Raw genomic sequence first — 23,572 nt, forward strand, 5'->3', positions numbered from 1 at the left:
CTTTCACCACGCTCTCCCCGCCCACTGTTTCTCCCTCCTCCTCTTCACACAGCACACGCCCCCCATTGGGAACCTCTTTCAAGACCACCACCAGCTTTCCAATCCCCTCAGGCCCCAGGACCACGCTTTCCACTCGGTTCCCGCCATTTTCCACTTCCTCGGTGACTCTAACCTCTCACCGAGTCACCACCCTAACCGCTGAAGCCATCACCTCCTCCCCCTCCAGTGCATGGCCCACTGGCACCTCTCGGCCTACCACAGCTGCCCCTAGCACAGGCCCACGGCCCACAGCGTCAACGTCACCACTCACCAAGACCACCAGTGCCACCGGCCCTCCCCACAGCTCCCTAAGCACTGCCAAAACTAGTCCCCATGTTAGTCATTCTTCCTCCTTGCTTCCACCATTACCAACCATAAGCCACCCTTCCTCATCTTTTACATCCCTACCAAGTGTATCCCAAATTCCTTTCACCACCTCTGTGTCTCTGCCGCATCTCCCTTTCTCCTCCACACACTTTCCTAGCACTTCGTCGATACCTTCTGTTTCAACCTTAGCAACAAGTACTTCATCCTTTTCTTCAGGCATCCCTGCATCTTTTTCTTCCTCCACGATAGCTTCAGTTTCCACTTACCCATCACAGTCTGCCGTTCCTACCACACAGCACTCTATACAGCCTAGCTCGGCCTACCACACACCTTCTTCTCCTGGTCAGGTGGTTGTATCCAATTCTACTTCTTCCTTTACTCATTCCCCACATTCCACAACTTCCCTTAGTTCCTCTGTATCTCCTCCTTTCACCAGCAGTCCACACTCCTCCACTCTTCCCCCAACATCCACCTTGCACTTGTCTTCCCCCACTTCCTCTGTCCCCGTCGCCAGCAGTGCCATTGGTCCCTCCACCTCCAGCACCACTCCCAGTGCCGTGCCCTCATCTCCCCTCTCCTCCCAGTCCACATCTCTGTCCACCCCTCTCACCTCACGCACTGCCACACCTGGGATTGTTTCATCCACTCTGGGAGCGACAGCCTCTCCAAGTTCTCCAGCTACAATGCTCACCACCAACCAGACCAGCACCACGGGGCTCTTGACCACCCTGGTCCTGACCAGCTCCATTACTGCACATGGGAGCTCTTCCATCCCTGTCCCAGAATCCTTCTCCACCCGAGGATCTTCCATTTCCTCTGTCGTGACATCGCTCTCCAGTCCCACTGGTAAGTTTTTCCTTTAACCCCAGCTCTCTGCAGGGCTCCACTGCCTCCATCCATGCTCTCCCAGACAACGCTCAGCTTCATAGCCTGCTGTCAACCTGGCTCCTGTCTTACCGTACTCTGTTCATTTTCACCCTATAGCCCTTTTCTGCTCTCTGGGTTCAGCTTCGTGGTGATGAACTTCTGGACCCCTGTAGCACCCTCCACCCTGTCCCCCCTCCACTGTGCCCCCACTCCCTACTCCCCCCCGCCGTGTTCACAAGATGACTATTTCCATCACGGCTCCTTCCTTTGTACCCCTACAGCCTTCCATTTCCCCAGGCCTGCAGGCTGGAGCTAGGGCCATGCTCAGACCGGGTGCACAAAGACCAGCCCAAGTCCCTGCTGCACCCTTGGCCGGTGTGTGCACCTGCACATGCTACTCCAGGTCTCCATGCCTCAGTGTCCACAGCTGTGCCCTGAGGGGGACAGTATTCTATCTTGGAGTATCTAGGAAGGACAGCACCTGTCTGGGTGGGAGTAGCTGTCCAAGTGACACCTTCCCCACAGCTCTCTTTGGCCTTTCCTTTGCCACCAAGCCGTGCCATGTTCTAGGCCTTCTCTGACCTGCTTGCAGCTCTCTTTCTTCTCTCCTCTCCTTTCCTAGGTACACCCTCACACAAACAATTCTGGCCATGATGGCGCCCAGGTGCCTGCAAAGGGGCCACTTTGCCACCTCCAAGTCTGTTGCTGCTTGTCCTCTCCTGACTTGTCAGGCCTGCCTCACTCCCCACATCCACATCTGCAGTCCTGCCACTCCAAGGGCGGCTCCAGTGACACTGTGCCCAGCTGCTGTCCATGACTGCCCCACTGGGCGTCCCAGAAGCAGGGCTGGCAGTCACTAGGGCTTCTCTAGTCCAATCTCCCTCAGGCTACAGGAAAGGAAATGAAAACCCATAATAGTCTGTGACTTACTGCAGGTGACACACTGGAGGCCCAAATAGGACAGAAACCACGGTGCCCATGTTCTGCTGGCAGTACCTGCTCCATCCTGCCCTCCTGCCTGCCGCCATGCGGTTCACATCCCTCAGCACATCTGTTCCATCCCCCTGCCCAAATATCCCAGTGCTCACCGCTTCACACTGAGAGTTTCGGGAGCCACAGGCTAGAACCTGTGTTCACAGCTCTCCCCCAGCCCCACCTATTCCCTGTGGCTGGCATCTGACCATCCACCTCTTGGACCCCAGGGATCTGCAGCGTGAGAGAGTATGAGAAGGAGATCACGTACCTGGGGTGTACAGCAAACGTGACAATGACCCGCTGTGAGGGCAGCTGCGCCTCCTCTGCCAGGTCAGTGTTTACTCTGGCCGTGGGTGCTTCCCCAGCCAGGTGAGTGCCTGGGCCCTGGTGGCCTCCCCAACCAGGTGAATGCCTAGGCTATGAAGGATCCCTTGTCTGGTGACCACCCATTCCAGCCACAGCAACCTCCAGGTGAGTACCTGTCCTGGTTGCAGCACCCTCCTGGGCAGGAACGCAGCTTTGTGGGGCAGCAAGTGCTCAGTGTCCTGTGGTCCGCCCAGCGGAAAGCAACTTGCAGGGCAGGACAGTGCAGGGCAGGGCACAGGCCCCAGGCTACACACCTGGTCGAGACGTGTCACCCATGAGGCCTACAATAAAACGGGTGCCCCAGTGGAAGCTCTTGTTGGGTAGGCTGCTCTCCCACCAGACAGGAGTGTCAAGGCAGCACTCAGCATCCACCCCCTCTGGAGTTGGTCGGGGACACAGCAGCCCCAGGGACAGTACTTCCTGGGAGCAGAGGCTGAATCCTACATTGGGCCCCTCCCTCTCCACCAAGTGGGCACTGGTCCAGCCCTGATGCCCCCTCCTGTGGCCCCTCTGCAGCTTCAACATCCACACCAAGCAAGTGGACATACAGTGCGGCTGCTGCCACCCGTTGAGGTCCTACGAGAAGCAGCTAGTGCTGCCCTGCCCAGATCCCAGTGCACCCGGGGACCAGCTGGTGCTCACCGTGCTGGTCTTCAGCAGCTGTGCGTGTAGCAGCCAGGCCTGCAGGGACTAGCAGAGCCTCTCTCTGCACTCCTGGGTTCAGGAGCTGCAGCTGACTCCAAGGAACTGTCCCTGCCACCCTCTGGTTTGTCCTGCCTGCAACCCCTTTCCTGACCATTCGGATGGCCCTGGGCCATGGCTCACCCCAGAGGCGCTCCACAGACCTGCCGGAAGCAGAGCACGCATCAGGGGCCCTGACCACAGGCTCTGCTGGACTGTGCGGAAGATGACCTGAGGCACTTGCATCTGTCCACTCTCCTGACCTTCAGACGCAGCCAGCCAAGCTCTGTGGGCAGACAACCGAGAAGACCACAGAGCCGGCAGCGGGGAGGCTGGGGGCAGGGAGTGTGGCAGGACAGCACCTTGTGCCTAGGGAGGAGGAAGGGGCCAGTGCACCTGTGTGGGGGGGTGTGGGGGGGGCAAGAGGCACAGGTAAGCACCAAAGACCAGAGAGGTGCTCCCCAACCAGGGAACATCAAAGAAGGCAGGGGCCAAGGCAGCAGCTCCTAGTCCCCACCCTCCCAGGCTGCACCCACAGAACGGCTTCCAGCCCACCACCCACCTGCCTGCCCCAGCCTGCGCCCATCGAGTGCATTTCGCGGGAGAGCTCCTGCATCGCCAGGCACTGTGTTCTAAGGGCTGTCTGTGTAAACTAAGAAACAAACAACTAATAAAGTCAGTCAGTCATGTCCACGCAGAGAAGTTTCTTCATGAGGGCTTGCCTCCGGTCTTGCCCAAGCCCCTTCAACACTCCCAGCCCGCAGACCAGCACCTGTGGCCACCAAGCACCCAGTCTGCCCAGAGCATTCCAGGCAGCCCACCCCAGGGCCCCTCTCTCTATAGCTGTCCTCGCCTCTAACGGGGTCCAGGCCTCTGAGCCAGCCCCCTGCCTGCCTGCTCATGGCTGGAGGCAGGGACACCTGCTGTGGCAGTGCAGCAGCTGGTGCCCAGGTCCAGGGGCTGTCAGCTGCATGCGCCTCAGAGCAGAGGCTCCAAGGGGCAAGGCCGCCCAGTACCACGGTCCTGCCAGGCACTATGGGGGGTGGCCAGACCGTGTGAAGGGTCTGCCACAAGAACATATCCCCTAGTCAACACTGCAGCATTCGACCAGTCAGTGCTCGCTTGGTCAAGCACAAGCCACGCTGCCTTAGAACGCACCTTGGTTTCGTGACCCCTGACCTTGAGTGGCACTGAGCACTTAAAGCTGGGCTGGCCCTGTCTCGTGTCATCACAGTTGCACCACTGGCACACCCAGGGATCTCGCATTTACATTGCTGTTTCTTCCCCAAAGACCACACATGTGTCTGGGTCATGGTTCTAGCATTTATTTTTCTCTTCAGAGGAAACATATTGCAGACATGAAGTATTTGCAACACGAAGGCAGAGCTGGACATGGAAGAGTGGCACTCACCTGGCTGGCCAGCACTCCCCTGGAGGGAGTTAACCCATGCACCAACACACCCGTCGGAGTGTCAGGGCAGAACGGCCATCCATTGCAGCATTGCCACGGGACACAGGGCGAGCATGGGGCCTAGTCGCTCCGGCGCCATCACTGAGCCATACGTTGAGCCCAGCACAGACTACAAGGCGGTGCTGACTCGCACAGGTGGGACGTGCTTCCCAAAGGCTTCTAGACAGCCTGGCAAGACCAGGGCCCACTGCGGACCGCAAGCTTCTGCCGAGTGCCTAGGTCTCCCACAATTCCCTATGACATCACAGCCAGCACACAGATGGCACAGATGAGACTCAGCCCCAGTGAGGGGCTGTCCACTGTGGGTCTGCACGTGTACCCTCAGTAACCTGGGCAACAGGACAAGCGCTCCAAAGCACCAGCAGTAGGTGGTGGCAGAGGCCCCACTCAGTTGGCATCTCCTCCATGTGGCAAGACGACAGAGTGCTCTTCAAGACACACCTGCCACCCACTTCCTCGCCGCTGAGCCCCTCCTGGAGTGTCCTCTCAGTGCGGTGTTGGACGCCACACTGAGCCCCTCCTGGAGAGTCCTCTCAGCGCGGTGTTGGACGCCACACTAAGCACCTCCAGGAGGGTCCCCTTAGCACGGTATCGGACACCACGATTAGCACCCTTAGCCTCTAAACCCTGCTCCCCACCGCCCCCCCATCTTGGTGTCACTGAGGCGTCAGCCTTGGCGACCTGTGCCAGAGACCGCGTGTTGAGGGCTGGGCTTCAGCAGGCTCACATGCAGTGACAGTGCCCGTGCTTCCTCAGCACATCCCTGTCTCTCGGGCCGTCCACTGGCTACGGTCCGTGTAGGTCCCATGCCCAGGATGCCTGCCATGTGTGCCCCCTACCCGTACAGCTGGGCCACAAGGCCCAGCAGGGGCAGGCCTGCAGCACTGCCAACTGACAGGACAGTTGCTCCAAGGGAAAACCAGCCTCTGCCGACCTCGGAGAGACGCAGGATTCCTTTGATAGCCTTGCTCCGCCACCCTCGTGGGACTCCCATCACACACGGCTGCCGCCAAGCAAATATCAACAGCAAAGAAGACGTGACTTCAGGACACACACGAGGCCTCTCCCCTAGCCTGTGAGTTCACGGACTCAACGAGCAGTCAGAACAACACAACACACAGCCCTTTCAGAACAGTGGTATTAGGAAGAGGAAACCACAGGAGTAAATCTAGCCGGGATAAACATTTTTGCTAACAGAGTCATTAAAAACACAAACGTTTCTGATTTAGAGATTTTAAAACTTGCCCCAGAGAAACTGCCCCATGGGTGCTGGCTGCCACAGAACATTGTAGGCAGCTGCTCCCACTCAAGGTCAAGGACCATGCCTAGCCACGCGGTGCTCTCCACACCTCGGCACGCCCAGCCTGTGGTCTCTCAGCCACCCAAACAGCTACAGCCTGACTGAGGCTCCAGCTCCCCACCCACAAACGCGCTGTTCCTCCAGGTCCAGAGCTGATGGTCACCACAGAGCAGGGCAGCTCTATAAAACTGCAAGAAAATTCCAGTTCTAGTCACATGTCTGATTCCCTTTAATATGCAGACTTAGCCAGGGACGTGTCCTGAGTTTCTGCAGAAGTGGACCCAGGACACACGGCTGCCCTGCGTGTGGCACTGCGGTTGGGCCACTCTTCCCAGATGCACACCTGTCCTTCTGTCCACGGCCCCCGGGACAGGGCTGGAGAGGGCAGGAGGTGCCCAGACCGGGACGCTGGTTTTTAGGGTGGTGATGGAGATGACGGTCAGGATGGGGACGCACAGGGACAAGCCAGCCCACGCCCGGGGCCTAGAACTGCTCTGACAGCAGCCCGCACAGTCGCTGGGAGACAGTGTCTTTGCTGGTCCGCACGGTGAGCCGGTACATCTGGAAAAGAGGGCACGGTAGGTCAGGCATGGCTTTGTGAGAGCCCCAGAGGGCAGCGCTGGCTCCCCCGAAGCCTTGTGCAGCCCCCCTCAGAGGAGGCCCTCCTCACAGGGGCCTGAGCATCTAACATGCTGTCGGTAGCTGAAGCAAAATTATCCAACACTACCCAAGGCCACAGGAGGCGGGGCGACGGTGCCCACGCTGTTGGGGTGGGGCGGCGGGCAGCCCAGGAGGATGCCTGGCCAGGAGGATGGCCGGCAGCCTTGCACAGTGGGCTGCCCACGGCTGGGATCACCCAAGGGAGGAAAACTGACACCCACAAGACTTGTCCAGAGATGGCCATAAACCACAGGAGGACTGAACAGCCCGTGGCACTGAGGAGCAGGGAGGGGATGTCGTAAGTAAGCACAACACTGAGCAAAGCGTGCCGGTCACAAATGCCAGCACACGGAGCACAGTCACGTGACATCCGAGCAAGTGGCACCGGCAGTCACTGCCCAGGGCACAGGGACAGGGTGCTCTGTGCACAGCTGGGGTGGGGCCCCACGGCACACACAGTGACAGAGCGCATCCCACGGCACACTGAGCCCTTGTGCCTCCCTGTGCATCACCCACACCAAGACGGGCCCCGGTGTGCGCTCAGAAGCGCCTCTCGCAGCCTGACCTGGGCTTGCAGGTTGGGCTCCAGGCGCAGCAAGCATCCAATCTGGGTGGTTTTGGTGTGGATAATACCAGCACCCACAAAATTTGCAGGATTAGGATCAACTTCTTCGAGGAGTGCAGAACCAAACCCGATAATCTGCCCAGAAGAAATAAGGAAACCGGGACCTGAGTACCAGGGCAGCAGATGGTGGAGACCCAGAACCATTCTAAGGTGAGGACAGAGCTGTCTCTGCAAAGGCCCGGAACCAGCACTCGCCTTGGCTTTGGTGATCTCCGTGTCCATCGGGTGCTTGGCTTTGAAGATGTTCTGCACTTCTTGCTGCGGACTGTGTAGAACAGCACCGAGCGTGAGCATGAGCAGGGCCACGTCCTGTCCCCCGCCCCTCCAGCGACAGTGAGTGTGAGCAGGGCCACGTCCTGTCCCCCAGCCCCTCCAGCGACGGTGAGCGTGAGCAGGGCCACGTCCTGTCCCCCAGCCCCTCCAGCGACAGTGAGCGTGAGCAGGGCCACGTCCTGTCCCCCGCCCCTCCAGCGACAGTGAGCGTGAGCAGGGCCACGTCCTGTCCCCCAGCCCCTCCAGCGACAGTGAGCATGAGCAGGGCCACGTCCTGTCCCCCGCCCCTCCAGCGACAGTGAGCGTGAGCAGGGCCACGTCCTGTCCCCCAGCCCCTCCAGCGACAGTGAGCGTGAGCAGGGCCACGTCCTGTCCCCCGCCCCTCCAGCGACAGTGAGTGTGAGCAGGGCCACGTCCTGTCCCCCAGCCCCTCCAGCGACAGTGAGTGTAAGCAGGGCCACGTCCTGTCCCCTGCCCCTCCAGCGACAGTGAGCGTGATCAGGGCCACATCCTGTCCCCCAGCCCTGCCCACCAGGCATGCCAGGCCTCTCACTTGCTCAGCTGCTTCCAGCGCTGGAAGAAATCCTGAGACGCCATCTCCGTGGGCTGGAAAAACTTGTTGAGTGTGATGGGCAGCTTTACAGACACGTTCTGGAAGGTTCCCCCGTACCTAAATACAAAGTTAGGAAATCTGGAACTCAAACAGCCAAGCTCCAAGCTGGCAAAGCGACACAGAACAGGACAGGGTGCACGCGGGTGCACGCAGGTACACACATCCCACTGACTTGGGGCTCGGGGGCTATCCTGGAAACAAAGACTGAGGCTCTGCCTGTGACCAAGTGGGCGGGCTGACCAGGTGTATGGGGGAGTCATGGGCGTGAGCGTGCCCACTGCTCACGGCTCCAGGTCGGTATCACCAAGGACCAGGTGCACACCAGGCCCGAGCCCGTTCAAGTGACTGCCAGCCGAGGTGACTGCCAGCCCAGGTGACTGCCAGCCCAGGTGACTGCCAGCCCAGATGACTGCCAGCCCACGCGTGCACATGCCTCTGGTGGTCACTCCTTCAGAGCCTTCACCGCCACCTCACTCCCCATTAACCCAGATCCTAAAACTCCAAATCATTTAAGTTGGGTTTTTTTTCCCCATGAAAAGACTGAAAAAAATTAGAGTCTACCCACAGAACAAACAAGAATTTGTGGGTCTATTTTCCCAAACTCAGCAAGGTACACAACCTGGAGTTCCCCGCTATTTTCAATGTCTGTGTCCTGGTCATACAGCCCACAGGCAGGGCAGACGGAGAATCGCTCTCAAACCCCAGGAGCTGGACATGCGAGCAGTGGCAGAGACCTGGAGGACAAGCTGAGGGCCCATCGTGTCCCATGGTGCCCCACCCCCACCGCCGACCACCCTCCTCGCCTGCACCTGAGACACCAGGAGCTGGGCAGGAAGCAGAAAGTTCCAACACTCTGGTGACAGCTCCTCACCTGAACTGAATGTTGAGGACCGGTGCCTCGGAGAAGTCAGAGAGGCACTCTATGTTGACCACCTGCTGCACCTGCGCGCCCCCGTCCACGGTTGGGTCCACGGGCTTGGTCTGAAGGTTCAGATGTAGGTGCGCGTTAAGGAATTCAGGCCCCAGAGAAGTGTGGGCCCATGCCCAATGCCACACCAACAGCAGAGGACAGCTGGCAGTGACCCAGGAGATGCTGACTCTCCACAGGATCAGTCACGCCTCCAAGAAGAGCACGCAAGCCTCCACACCAAGGGGACCTCACAGACCAGGAGTTGGAGCCAACTCAGTGACAGCTAACAACATTCCTAAATTAACTGTTCATTTTTCTAAAGTCACTTCAATTACGTATTGGTACTGAGGTACAGATAGCTGTTGTTAGCAGACAGCAGCCTGAGGTGTCACAGGGAGAGAACCTAAAGGGAAGAATTCTAGGAACAGGCCTCTGAGTCATGCGTGAGTCACAGAGAATTCACCACCGTTCCACTAGGCTTGTTTTCATGCTGGCGCCAGAAGGGCTTCTCTATGACCCTTCGTGGAGAACAGTCGAAGTGACCAATGCCAGGTCCAGAGAGGGCCCTGCACACCCCCTGCCCTGTGCCCATGCCAACAGCTGCTGAGCTCTGCTGTCTCCGCAGAGCCCAGAGACTCCCAAGAATGGGGACTCTGTAGGAGTCAGGGTTTCCGCTCCTGATCTCAGACAAGACTTTCAGTATAGTCAATCCTACACATGTGTGTTTTACATGAGTGTTCTGAAACACTTAGCTTTAATGGTCTAAGAGTTTAAAACGTCCTCATCTCAAAAGAGGAAATGGGTCTGGCCGCTTGGAAAGGCGGTTACAGTCACACACGTCTTTTCCACAACCAAGGGCTTGAAGGAAGATGTAGCAGGCTTCCCTTGCCACACCGGGGCTCTTTTTCACCCTAATTTTATCGGGTGGACCTATCCTTAGAGAAGAGTCCTTGGGTGGCGCAAACAGTTAAGCGCTTGGCTGCTGATCAAAAGACTGGCGGCTCAAGTTCACCCAGAAGGGCCTCGGAAAAATGGCCTGACGATCCACGTCTGAAAAACCAGCCACTGAAAACCCCATAGGGCACAGTTCTGCTCTGACACACGCAGATGGAGTCACCACAAGCCAGAGTCAACTCAAGGGCACCTGGATGCTGGATCCTCTAAGAGGTATCTGGATAACCAAAATGGTATCAGTTTCTCCTTTCTTTAGCTGGAAAATGTTCTGACAACATTTTAATATTCATGAAATGACAAGAACTTGGTCTGAATAAAGAGCCCCAGAAGCACAAGGCGAACCCCAGTCTGCCCCCATCAGCAAGGCCCTCCACCCCATGCACCTGATGTGCACATAGAAAAGGGAACCAGAGCTCAGAGCGAAGGGAGATAACCTCAAAGGAGAATGAAATGAGCTGAACAAAGTGACGCAAACTAGCCCGCCACTAGGGAAGCACCGTGGGTGTGGACAGGACGTACCACCACCTCATCCACTGTCGCTCATCCAGACTTGGAAGGCTGACCTCACTACAGACGGACGAGGGCCTGGCGTCACCGCAGCACCAGGAAACTCCATGCTACGCAGACCGAGAACACGGCTTCAAAAGCCTCCTCTGGACCCCAAGCTTCTGTCTAGTTGTGGGCACGAGGGAAATGGAAAGGATATTGGACTGGAGGCCATCTGAACAGATCAGCGTTGGAGTAAAATTTAAGAACTGTGTGGAGGTCTTGTTACCATAAAATATAAACATCCGACCTAGAGGGAAACAATAAGAAACAGTTTATTTCATACACACCATTTCCCACTTGACCTAAACACCAACAGTGGAAAACTCAAGAGCCCCCCAGCCCTCATGGAATTTAAACGGTTGTAATCTACAACTCTCGTTAAAATTAACAACCAACTTGTCTAGCTTTGCAGATAGCATGCCTAAGTTGGACGATCACCCACCCTTCTACCTCAGAGGTAGCTGCTGCCCTCCCTACTCTTTACACTGTGGGCTTGCACACACCCACCTACATGCATGCATGTGGTGTACACAAGGGTGCACAGGTGCACTCATACATCTAGGCAGGAATAAGCACCTGGAGCTCCACACTGCGCTGCTTCCCCATGTCTACTCGGCACCCCAGGGTCCTCCCAATCCCACTCGTCACACAGGGGACCGCAGTCCACTCCGGAACCCCTGCCCACTGCAAGCACGCCCCTCACTCGGCACCAGCGTACACACAGGGCGCCTGGCTTCCCCATGCTCACACGACGCTGAACCATCAAACAAACCCTTGACTTCAGAGTAGAGGGTGAGCCTCACATTCCGAAAAGGACGAGCAGCTTGGCATCCCCTCTCCCACAATTCCAAACTAAACCAAAGCACAGCGTTTTGCCACCAGGACCCAGGGTTCTGGAACTTGGCCCAATCAGGAACAAACACCGCAAGTGTGTTTTCACAGTAGGATTTCTGGGGAGACAGACTCTGCGAGCTCGCACGTCATTGCTCGCAGAGCCTGGGGCAGATGGACCACGCTCTACTTTCCCTCACTCCCTGTGCCCCTCCCAACCCCGACAGGGCAGGCTGGGCAGCCAAGCAGGTACCATTCCATTAAGGAGTTAACACGTACCTAAATTCTGCCGGAATTCCGATTTAAGTCCTATTTGAAGCAGCTGGTTCTCAAATAGCACACCATTATTTTTACAGACGAACCTAGGAGACAGGAGACAGCATGTGTTACTTGAAGTCACCCCCTGAAAACACAAGGATCAGCCAGAAAGGGGCTTAACTGAGGCCAGAGAAGCCTGTTGGGGGCACAAGGGGAGGTACAGCAGAGAAGCGTTCCTGAGGCATCTGTGGTGCGCCCGCACTGGGGATGGGAACTGATGGAGAGCAGCGGGTGGACCGGGACTGTGAACCTCAGGCCCCTCTTGGACCCTGGACAGGTGTGTGAGGCCTGCATGTGCTCCAGTGGGACACTCTGGGCCCGTCCTGGGCTGTCCCTCAGCACCCGCCTGCTCTGGGCTCACGTGGACACACACGCACAAGGCTGCCTCTATGCCTGCTGGTCCCCATGCCGTGTGTGGTCCTGCTGGGGCGCTGGGCACCCTGACCCTCCTCAGGGTGGGCTTGGGGTTGGGAGGTGGGGGAGCCAGGGCAGTGTGTGGAGGACACAGTGATAGCGATACGCGGCCCGGCTGCTCTGCGTGGCACCGAGGAGCACCAGGACGCACGCCTGAGGCAGGCTGCCCCACCCTGAGACTGCAAGTCAAGGGTGCTGCCTCGGTCCTCCGACTTTGCTGTCACGCTGCTCGAGGGCCCGCCCTGACAGATGCGAGTGGTGCTTACTTGCATATAAGTTCATCGGCATCGTGCACAGTTTCAGCGGGCTCCTCAGAAACTACCTCAGTGGAAGCCGGGTCAGGGCTAATTCAAGCAGCACAGAAAGAAGACAGAGGGAGCAGCAACAGAGACGCAAGAGGAACAGTTAGTACAGAGAGGACAGCTTTGCTCACGTTCACCTCGGCGTCCGGCTCACTGCTCACTCCATGTGGACACAGACCTCAGCGGGCCCACACATGGAGGGCCCACCCATGGGGGACTGCAAGCACAGCTGCAGCAGCCTGGCACATGCGGGGCAGTGGCCGTCATGTGAGCGCACGCCCTGCCAGGCCACGGCCGGTTCACTCCACGTCCTCCGACAACACTCGACAGCTCGCCATCCTCTCAGCTATGGTTAATGCTTTTCACAGTAAAACACTAAGCCTCTAGTGCAAACACTGCTTTTCCAGAACACTCCAGGACAGAACATGTGCAGCCACTGCCTTGGCATTCGCCACAACAGCCACGGCCCAGGAAGGAAGGGTTGCACGAGAGGCCCAGGCTGTACGCTGAGCACTGCCACGGCCCCCAGCACCGCCAACGTTCGATCCAGCCTCCGCAGCAGCAGCCAGCACGCTGTACAGGGCAAGGCTGTGGGTGCCCACAGGTTCTGGCTCAGCCCCTGAGGCTGACATTTACGGACAGGGTGGGGGAGGGCACTGGTTTTCCATCTGCTCAGGGACAGGAGCAGCCCCACATCCACATGACGCTGGGTCATCCCACAGAGCAAATGGAACCAGGTTAGAGGTCCCGTGGAGCACACAGACCTCCCTATGCCACAGGCTGCATGGCAGCAGGTGACCTGCGTGTGAAGAAAGTGCCTATGGCCTTCCACCTTCTGTAAACACACACGGAATGCCCCAGCTGCCAAATGGACACTGTACTAACCAGCTCCAGCCCACCTGCCGGAAGCTTCACAACACAGGACAAGAGCTACCTGGAGACGCTGCCCAGCACAGGGAGCAAGCAAGGAGCATGCCAGCTTCAGACGGTCTCATGGAGGGGCAGGTGCTGGACCGTGCGCCCAGAAGGGAAGGTGCCTCCGCGGGCCTCACCACTGCAGCAGCCTCCCCTGCTCACTGTCCTACCTCTGTGTGGCCCTGCTCAGCCAGGCTGCAGCTCCCACAGACACCAAGAGCTGCCAGCATCACCTGCTGCACCTGCATCACCTGGGAAGCCTTGGAAACACCCTGAGCCCAGCCAGACCAAGGCCTCAGAGGCCTACCTGGAGCTACGCATCCGAGGGTGTCAAGCTCCCAGGGGCTGGACCCGGCCAACTCTGACTCAAGCCCTCCTGTGATGCACAGCTGCTCCAACCCAGGGGCCTGACTGCATCCCTGCAGTCCTTTCAAGTCCCCACTCAGCAGCTTAAGGCCAGTGAGACACCTGTATTCAGCCACAGAGAACTGACACCAATCCAAACTGCCTTTCGAATTCAGTTTTCTCTAAGTAACGAGGTAAGAATTTCTGTGTAATGTGAATACAAACAGGAAAAATTCAAAACCACAAGAATGCTATAATCTCAAAAACAAAATGGAGACAAAAGATCATTTCCTAAAGACTTTATAGTCTCAATTTGGGCCAAAACCTTGCACATACTCCCCGCCAAGGGGCCTGGAGGAGGGCCCACAGGACATGAATAAGCAGACCAGATGGGGATGGACAGCAAGCAGGAGGGTACAAGACCAACGTGACGAAATGAAGTGAGAAAGAATAGCGCTGGGAGGACAGCTGATGCCTCGGTTTCACTTGGGGGAGGGGCAGAGGGGCAGGAGACAGCACGCGGGCAGAGAACGGAGGCCTAGTGGCCTGGGCTGGCGGTGAAGCAACAGGAGCACAATTCCCTTAAGAAAGGACAGTGCCCAGAGTGTGCAGTCACAGAGGGAGAGCAGCCTGACTAGGGGAGGGCAAGGGGCTGACGAAATCCCGCTACAGATAGTATCACACGCTCCAAGAAAACCAGTTGACACAACACGACAGAACATCACTACAAACAGACACAACCAACATCCACCTGCTGGCTTCTCTGACCTCGTTTTCCTTCTTGAGAAATCGTCTTTATCTAATGGAAACCAACAGTCTACAAAGGTAGGGGCAGGAGCAGAAGATCACAGAGCAAAATGTGAGAGAGAGGCGGCCCTCCCGCCTGACAAAGCTGACCCGACTACCTGGCGAAGTTATCTTCGGAGCCAGGAGCCAGAGGTGCGACCGCCGAAGCTGAGTCCGAGAACACGTCCACGAGTAGCCCACCACCGCCGGAGGAGGGTGGGGGGCCTGCGGGAGTAGGGGGCACTGCCCCGAGACCCAGGAGGTCTGCCGACGGCGATGGAGTAGACTGGAAAAGAAGGAAGGAAAGCATTAGCACCGAACCTCCCTGGCATGAGCCGACTCCAAACACACTCCAGCACACACGCGGGCCCCCGGACACGTCCCATGGCCCCCACGGCCATCTCCCTCATGACAGCTGCCTCAAGGTTTTAGATGTCCTGATCAGCCAGGGTGAACGGGCATTTCCTAGAAAACTATTTCTCAGAATCGCACCTCAGAGTCAAGCCTAAACTAAAGCTTAAACCATAAGTCACAATTTCACACAACTCAAAAAACAGCCGATATTTTTTTCACAAATGTTATTTGAATGAAAAATACAGTTCTGAAAAACCCTTTGCCCTGAAAGAAATAAAAAAGAAACATATGTTTAAAAAATAAGACTGTGCACTCCACTGTCCGCTGTCCGAGATTAAGCTTTTAGAAAGGTGAAAAGTAAGAAAGCAACTATTAAGTGTACCCTTATTTAATCGTTAGGGTTTATTTAGCCATACAGAAAAAGCAAATGGAAAGTCTGCAGACCAGACTTTTAAAAAAAGAATAATAGATGCTTTTAGATTTTGGGCCTAAGACACAAAAAAAGCCACAATGAAATCCACGACCGAACCTCATGACGAGGCACGAAACACTGGTAGCTCACCCATCTCCTGCTCACTCTTCAAACAGAGCTACCTTCCTCCCCGCTCCTGGCCACACGCTCACTAGGTGCCCCGAGCTCCGCTCTGCCCACTCGCCAGGCGCCAGCCACTGCCACACCCACACTGTCAATGCGGAGGCACCGTGTGTGGGGTCTGGACTATCGCCAAGGTTATGGAGCGCACCCCCTTGTGGTCGCCGTCCCTCTGTATCACGAGTTGGAACACACTTTCGTCTTCTCCCCACCACGAGCTGCCACAGGCCACTCTTCAGGGGCGACACCTCCTAGCCCACCAATACCTCCCTGGAGCCCAGATGGCACAGCTTGCTCGTCCTCTCTGACAGCAATGGCATGGTAATCAAACACGAGAACCAACCTGTGTGACTGTTCAAGTGCAACAAATGGACTCCTCCACTCGCCCCAAGAACAAGTAAATGACAGCCTCACAGGGACGGTTTCCTTGGACCCATGGAACAGACAACTTCTCAGGGTGTTTTCCTCAAGAGCCACAGGACAGCCTCGTGGGGGGGTGTTTTCCTCAGAGCCGTGGGACAGCCTCTCAGAGCATTTTCCTCAGAGCCATGGGCAGTCTCTTGGGACAACAGGGCACTTCTCCAAGCAGCTGAAACCATATTCCCAATAAACTCAAAGGGCTCTGATGGCCCATGCACCTGAGGGGCTCTTCCCAGACACTGTGTCCACCAGATCCAAGTTCTGCAAAGGAGAAGAGTCTTCCACCTGAAGTGAGAAGGTGTACTGAGTCAGCCTTCTGGAAGGGCCCTGCCCTCCCCACACCAAGAACGGGAGGTTTCTCAAAATGCAAACTCTTGTCAAAGCTCCACCTTAGCCTCACGGGCCTTCTCAGAGCAAGCCGCTCTACGTGCGCTGGAGGTCAGGGACGGTGCATTTGCTGTCTACCAAGTGCCTGAGCGAGCCCCAAAACCAGGGCCGCAGTTCACCTGGAGTCATGTGACCCTCAGGTGCACTGCATTCTGACCGTGCTCCTCACTCTTCAGGGTCAACTCAGAAAGGAAAACAAGTCACACACAAATACAGAGGCAACAACACTTTCCAAGTAGATGATGAGGCACACTGGCCTGAACATCAAGCTTGCTCCTTTTAAAGAGCTCCGAAAGAGGACGGAGAGGGCCCAAGGTCCCTCTGCGGCAGAGACGAGCAGGTCACGGCTTTCTCTGAAGGTTAACCCATGGCTGTTACTGACACCAGCAACCAGGAGCCCAGCATGCATGATGCCCTTGTCACCTTGCAGTGAGTGTCTTCCTTCCAAAGCTGAGCCACCTCGTGGGATCATATGGTGCAGCACACGGGCAGGTTTAAGACAAATCACCCCACTCCATCCACCCAGAAGACTACCTCTCTGCTGCTCCAATCTACCAGCACAATCTCATCTCTGGAGCTAGAATGGCCTTCCAGGACACAGTGACGCTGAGAGATGGTGAGAGGGGTCTGCTGGATGCCTGCCCTGTAAGGCCATGCCCAGTGTCCTGACCCTTCAGCTCCAGTTCAGAGGTGCGGCACGGGACCCATAGAGCAAGGTCAAAAGCACTGGCAGCGTTTGAAAAGCAACCCCATTTAAGAGGGCTCAGTAGGGAACAGACCACCTGGAGAGAAGTACAGCCATCACCTACCTGAGTCAACACATCAGGAAGTGCAGCCATCATCTATCTACCCGAGTCAACACACCAGGAAGGGAAGTCTCATCTATCTACCTGAGTCAGCACACCAGGAAGTGCAGCCATCATCTATCTACCCAAGTCAATACACCAGGAAGGGAAGTCTCATCTATCTACCTGAGTCAGCACACCAGGAAGTGCAGCCATCACCTACCTGAGTCAACACACCAGGAAGTACAGCCATCACCTACCTGAGTCAACACACCAGGAAGTACAGCCATCATCTACCTCAGTCAACACACCAGGAAGTGCAGCCATCATCTGCCTACCCGAGTCAACACACCAGGAAGCGCAGCCATCACCTACCTGAGTCAACACACCAGGAAGTACAGCCATCATCTACCTGAGTCAACACACCAGGAAGTGCAGCCATCATCTACCTACCCGAGTCAACACACCAGGAAGTGCAGCCATCACCTACCTGAGTCAACACACCAGGAAGTACAGCCATCACCTACCTGAGTCAACACACCAGGAAGTACAGCCATCATCTACCTCAGTCAACACACCAGGAAGTGCAGCCATCATCTGCCTACCCGAGTCAACACACCAGGAAGTGCAGCCATCACCTACCTGAGTCAACACACCAGGAAGCACAGCCATCATCTACCTGAGTCAACACACCAGGAAGTACAGCCATCATCCACCTACCCGAGTCAACACACCAGGAAGTGCAGCCATCACCTACCCGAGTCAACACACCAGGAAGTGCAGCCATCACCTATCTGAGTCAACACCTCAGGAAGTGCAGCCATCATCTATCTACCTGAGTCAACACACCAGGAAGCACAGTCATCAAATATCAGAGAAAACGCACCACAAAGTATAGTGCCAGCAGCCGCTGGGGAGGCTCCAGAGGTTCAAGCATGGCGTCAGGACTGAAAGAGTCCCTGGGGAGAAGGCCTGAGGCTCAGATGAAGACAGTGAGCGGACACCACATCAGGGGAAGGGTAGAACGGGATGTCTGTTGAGAGGCTAGCTGCTGAGGAGTGTCAGGGCCCGCACGGCAAGCACCCAGCTGGGCCAGGCTGCCAAGGCCATCTTCCTGTACACAGGCCACAGCACTCCAGCCTCATTCTGGCCACGCACCCAGGTACCAGTGGACAGCCTTATTCCTCTCCCTGAACTAGCGTCCTGGAAAGAAAACCCTCCCCACAGCACTCCTCTCACTGGAAAAACAGAAAATGTGCACAGCAAAGCCACAGAGCACCCTCACAATCTTGTCAGGGCTGCAGGGTCACCAGCAACACCAGGGTTACCTGGGCTCAGCAGGGTGGCAGGACCCTGCTCTCGAGGAGTTCATGCTCTAGTGGGAGAAAGAAAGCAGATAAACACGACTTTCAACACGTACCAGGGGCTACACTTTCATTATGTGTGCATTCTCACCACCTCACACCAACAAAGAATCTGCTACAATTCACCACAGAGAGCTTTGGGGGCGAGTGGGCAGGCAGAATGCCCCAACTCAGCGTGGGGCAGCCACCCAGGGCTGTCCTGCAAGAGGGTGAGTAGCTACTCTCTCCAATCCCAAGTCAGGACGTGCAGCCCTGGGAAGAGAGTCTTAACATGAGCTGGGGGCCAACCGCATCCTCAAGGGGGCTCACTGCTGGGAAGTGGGAGTACAGACTGCAAGCTGCCACCAAAGGCCCCAGGTATACACAATCCACCGAGGACGACGCGCCCCCGCACAGGCCGTGCTCGGTTGGCCCTGTGTCTCAGGCCGGGAGTGGAGCAGTGCCGTGCGGCAGCGTGGCCATGGGGACCCACCGCAGTGCTGGCGCTGGCAGGGGCGGGCTCGGCACCCCCGTTCACATCGGTGCTCCGCTCCCGCTTGGTCTCCTCCAGGTCTGTCACTGTGCCTGGGCCCTTCTTCTTCTTGAGCTTCGCCAGGATGGAGGACTCGCGCTCTGGGAACGGAGGCATCTCTTCCAGGACAGTGGCCTGAGCAGGAAGCAGGAAAGGCTCAGCTCTACTCAACACCCAGACAAGTGACAATGCCAACGGGGCAGGGGGCAGGGGGCAGGGGATGGGGCGAGAGGGCCACGGTCCCCGCACAGGTCTCCCTACCAAGATGTCAGTGCTGGCAATGGTGCTGAGCCGCAGGTACTCCACGGCACGCTGCTGCAGCTCCACGTCAGCATTCTTGAGTTGGCTATCACTGCGCAGTACGTCCTGGATAGTGGCCTTCACCTCTGGGAAGAGGTTGACGAACTTGATGTAGGTGGACAGGAGAAGTGCCCTGGTGGGGACGCTGCACAGATGGAACTTGGAGTGGAGCAGGCTGAACTGGATCAGGGGGCTGTGGGGTGGAGACAGGCAGGTGGTCGGCAGCAGCCCTCCACTGGCACCCCTTACCTTTACAGCCCCGCACATCCATACGCCCAGCTCCCTGCCCTCCTCCACTCTCCACTCCCAAAAGCACCCAAGCCTCCACTGTAAGGAGGCAGGGAGTAGAAGGCACAAGCTCGGGGCCACCACCACGCCTGAACCAGGGCTACTCCTGTAAGGAGGAAGGGTGTGTGTCAGGTGAGGCTCTCACATGGCACTGCAAACCCTGCCTTGTTACCTACGACCACTCCTCTACATTTTCACTCAGAATCCTCACTTTGTGTGTTGATTAAAAGAAATAAAAACATGAAACTGCGTTTAGCTTAATCAACAAAGAGTGCCCTGAGCATCAAGCTCTTTTAAGAACTAACTATACTAGATCAAATTGACAACAGCAACTCAAAAGATCAGAGAAGAATGAGCAGTGAGTTTATGTTAATGGGGAAGAACAACTCAGAAAAAGAAGGTGAGAACGGCTGCACAAATTGAAGAATGTAATCGACGTCACTAAACTGTACATGTAGAAACTCCTGAACTGCCGTATATTCTGCTGTGTATGTTCTCAGTGACATGGACAAAAAATAAATTAAAAAAAAGATGTATCTCAGGTTGGCGGGGTTCTGCTCTCCTTCCCAACAGAGCCAAATTCCTACCTCCCAGCAGTCTGACAACCCCATGAGGACACTGCCCACCTCCACTGGGACCTTCAGCACAGGCTCGGGGCTGGGGCGTAGTGATGTGATTGGAATGCAAACTCCGACACCAGTTTCCACAAGGGTTCTTACCTGGATCTTGGGTCCCCAGCTATCAAGTTTCCGAACTCCCCTAAGATGTAGCCGCCCACTTTCACCAGATTTTCATGGCACGCTGGTGCTTGGAGAGCCTGCAAAGCCACAAGGGAGGCAGAGAGCTGGCCCACAAGCTTCAGAACCAGGGGACCTGGGCACCTGCTTCTAAGGAATGTGGCTGAATTGTCATTACGGGCCCAAGAAAAGGGTCAGACCACTTTCTTCTGGAGTTTACTTTGTACGTCAGCGCCACCCTTCCCCCCAGAACTTCCCGCACGCCCCGACTCCAGTCGGCCCCTTCTCTCCTCAGCACACATGTCAAGAGACATGAGGCCTCCAGGTGGCAACTGGTCAATTCCAGCCCTGGCATAGGACAGCCTGAGAGTGGATGTTAGGAACAAGGCTAACATCCCAGGTGGGGCAGGTAGGCGTCACATCCTCACGGGCACCCAGGGCCCAATGGCCGCTCCTTCTTCCGCCAACAGGATGGCCCTGACCGTGTACCCACACAGTGTCGAGCCAAGGCGAGAAGCCCAGGCAGCTCCCTGGGGCAGTATCTCACTCGTGGCCTGTGGCTCGGAAATTAGGAAGAGAAGGAGCTCAGAGAATGAGACATGGGGGGCACTGGTAATCCCCACTGCAGAACCCCTTATCCAGCAGAGTGGCCCCCCAGTGGCCCAGCCCACAGCCTCTGCTCTCATCAGCACCCTGTGCCGGCACAGCCCGCCCTCCGAGGCGCCCACCTCAAACACGGTCTTGGCAGCATAGCCCTGCACATCGTCCCTGTTGATGACAATCTGGATGACGCGGTACCACACCTCCTCGCTGACATAATCGCCCGCGATACGGATGAGGTTCAAGATGGTGTCCACGTACCACGTGTAGTCCACAGCGTACTTCTCTGCCAGGATGGCCACCTTGAGCACCTGCAGACAGGTCCTCGTTAGCGCGTCACCCACGCACTGCACAGCTCTCCAGATCCCTGAAGGGCCCGCAACGCAGGAGTCTCAGGACTCACGACTAACGGAAGACATCCAAGCAGAGCCAGACACACAGACAATAAGTCAGTCCGGGGGACGATGGGGAAGGCTGCACAGACCCATGAGAGAGCAGGGGCGCTCCCGGCCCTCCCTTGTACCTGGGCAGGGCGTTGCCTCCTCAGCTGCACTGCCACAGACCATGTGGGTACCACCCAGCAATGGCCGCCGCCCACCATCCACCTTGGCTTCAGCAGAGTACCTGCGCTCCCAGGCCTTTCTTTCTCACTGTCTCCTCAGTGCCCCTCCCAACGTGGGCACCCCTGGGCCCCACACACCCCTCTGCTCTGCCCATGGGACATGCCATCTACTCGCTTCCACGTGCCCTGGCGTTCCAGCCCAGAGGGCTCCCCACATGCCGGACACCCGTTCCTGTGTTGAGGAGAGCAGCTATCAGCCACTCCCCACCCCCCGACACGCTCCCACCCTCACACAGGCACCCTGCCCAGCTCACTGGTGCCCCCTCCCGGTGCCCTTCAGGCCAGTACGCCCAGCTCCGCTCAAGCCCACACCCTCTGCCCCATCAGTCTGCCTGCCGTCACCCCCAAATCTACCCTCCACGATGCCACAGCAACACCGCAAAACATGTCTCCTCACCACCCTCAGCGCCCACAGTTGCATGCCTGAACCTTTCATGGCACGCTGCCCAGTTCCCACTGCTGCCTCCCCGCACCCCTGCTGGCCCATCTCCCAGCGCTGCCCAGCTGCTGGGGGCCTCAACACTCTGCCCCTCCTGGTCTCGCCTCGTGCTGGGGCCCCTCCCTGCCATCCTGGCAGCAACCTCCATTGTCCCCTCTTGGCAAGTCTCCTGGCTCCAGCCAAAGCCTCCCTGGCTCCCGTGGGATGAGACGCCCTGTGAGACTCCAGAGCTCCCTGCACAGGGCTGCCTCCTCCCTCCCCACCTTGCAGTGTGCAGGGCTGAGCGGGCCGAGTGAGTCCCAGGCTCTGACACTCCCACTCGCTGGATGGATGGATGGAGCACTTATCCTGGGGTTCAGAGACTGTCCCTGCCTCCCTCTTGGTACAACTAGACCTGACCAGAGGTCATTCCTCAACATTTAAAGGGAAGCACAAGCAAACTCTGCAAACCTCAGAAGCCCCACAATGCACAGAAAAGTGCGCTGCTGCTGTCTCTGCCCCCTAGCGAGGAGGACATCACGGGGACCACAGCCCTGGGCCCCACCGGGCCACAGACGCCGAGAGCGGGCCACAGACGCCGAGAGCGGGCCACAGACGCCGAGAGCAGGCCTCCCGCCCCGAACTCTACCCCTCCACAGGTCGCCTTCCCGCAGCTTCCCACCAGGACCGTCCCAGCCTGCCCACTGCACCCTATTCCGCCCTCTTCTCCAGGTGCCGCTGCCCCCTTGCCCCCCCAGGCCCATTCCTGGCTGACCCCCTGCAAGGGAAGGCCCCATGCTGTTCCTCACGAAATGCTGTCTCAAGGGTGACGAACACACACACACAGGGGTGGAAACACACCTGTGAAGTGAGCACCACCTGGACATTGGGCCGTCTCACCGTGGGTGCAGCACGTGCTCAGGGTCCTTCCTCTCCTCAAGACCCAGCTCAGGAACAGCCCTGACACTGGAGACTGTGACAGCGACACTCACCCCACAGAACTCCCGATTAGCTTCAGATCCCATTCTGCTCCCCACAAAAGACAACTAAGAAAAAAGCTTTTCATAAGGTCAAGTCCTGTCTCAGCCTCAGTGGAAGACAGGGATGCTGGCGAACACGGGCTGGCTCCTTTGTAAGTCACAACACACTGCAGCGCTGTCCTCCCCATGGCAGTAACCCTCCACTGTGCATCCGTGAGGGAACTGCCTCAGGTCCCAGCAGGTAAGGTACGGCTCAGGTCCTCTCAGCCAGCATGCCCCTCACGCAGATGGGCCGGCACCGAGCTCCTCAGAACTGTGCTGACAGGCTGACAGACACTGCCCAAATGTTGACAGGAAGCACACACACGGCCTCTTGTCCAGAACCTAGCAGACCCCCAACCCAAGGCTGCGCAAAGCCCTGAAGCCCACGGCTAGTCTGCAGACTCACAATCTCCTCGCGGATGGAGTAGTCGGCCGTCTCCAGGTAGCTCAGCATCTCTGCCACGATCTGCTGGGCATTGCTGCGGTCACACATGGCATACAGCAGGTCCACGGCCCTCTGCCGCACGCTCACATCCCGCTCCGTCTACGGAAACAAGGCGGCCACGTCAACAGCTGCTCCTGGAGACCGTGGCCCACTGGGCCATCACCACCCATCACAGCATACACGCCACAGGCCACCGAGTCACCAAA

General features: G+C 57.3%; 2 protein-coding genes across 3 annotated transcripts in view; one reads left to right on the forward strand and one right to left on the reverse strand.

Annotated features, from left to right (window-relative positions):
- LOC126080710 (mucin-2-like) overlaps positions 1 to 3,330 on the forward strand; it is a 66,101-nt gene extending 62,771 nt beyond the window's left edge. Inside the window, exons 46-49 of the mRNA XM_049891889.1 lie at positions 53 to 161; positions 951 to 1,212; positions 2,425 to 2,538; positions 3,091 to 3,330. Coding sequence (XP_049747846.1) covers positions 53 to 161; positions 951 to 1,212; positions 2,425 to 2,538; positions 3,091 to 3,268 — 663 coding nt within the window. The 3' untranslated portion in view covers positions 3,269 to 3,330. The remainder of the gene's footprint in view (positions 1 to 52; positions 162 to 950; positions 1,213 to 2,424; positions 2,539 to 3,090) is intronic.
- Positions 3,331 to 4,540: 1,210 nt separating this feature from the next.
- Positions 4,541 to 23,572, reverse strand: part of AP2A2 (adaptor related protein complex 2 subunit alpha 2) — a 96,290-nt gene continuing 77,258 nt past the window's right edge. For both annotated transcript variants that reach the window (XM_049892918.1, XM_049892916.1), the window contains exons 10-22: positions 23,328 to 23,465; positions 20,988 to 21,170; positions 20,242 to 20,339; positions 19,196 to 19,427; positions 18,896 to 19,069; positions 14,641 to 14,807; positions 11,721 to 11,803; positions 10,766 to 10,857; positions 9,069 to 9,190; positions 8,138 to 8,254; positions 7,507 to 7,576; positions 7,252 to 7,386; positions 4,541 to 6,587 (exon numbers count right to left, since the gene is read on the reverse strand). In XM_049892918.1, the coding sequence (XP_049748875.1) occupies positions 6,510 to 6,587; positions 7,252 to 7,386; positions 7,507 to 7,576; positions 8,138 to 8,254; positions 9,069 to 9,190; positions 10,766 to 10,857; positions 11,721 to 11,803; positions 14,641 to 14,807; positions 18,896 to 19,069; positions 19,196 to 19,427; positions 20,242 to 20,339; positions 20,988 to 21,170; positions 23,328 to 23,465 (1,689 nt within the window). In that variant the 3' untranslated portion in view covers positions 4,541 to 6,509. The remainder of the gene's footprint in view (positions 6,588 to 7,251; positions 7,387 to 7,506; positions 7,577 to 8,137; positions 8,255 to 9,068; positions 9,191 to 10,765; positions 10,858 to 11,720; positions 11,804 to 14,640; positions 14,808 to 18,895; positions 19,070 to 19,195; positions 19,428 to 20,241; positions 20,340 to 20,987; positions 21,171 to 23,327; positions 23,466 to 23,572) is intronic.

The sequence above is a fragment of the Elephas maximus genome, chromosome 7 (assembly GCF_024166365.1).
Source record: "Elephas maximus indicus isolate mEleMax1 chromosome 7, mEleMax1 primary haplotype, whole genome shotgun sequence".
Taxonomy (NCBI): domain Eukaryota; kingdom Metazoa; phylum Chordata; class Mammalia; order Proboscidea; family Elephantidae; genus Elephas; species Elephas maximus.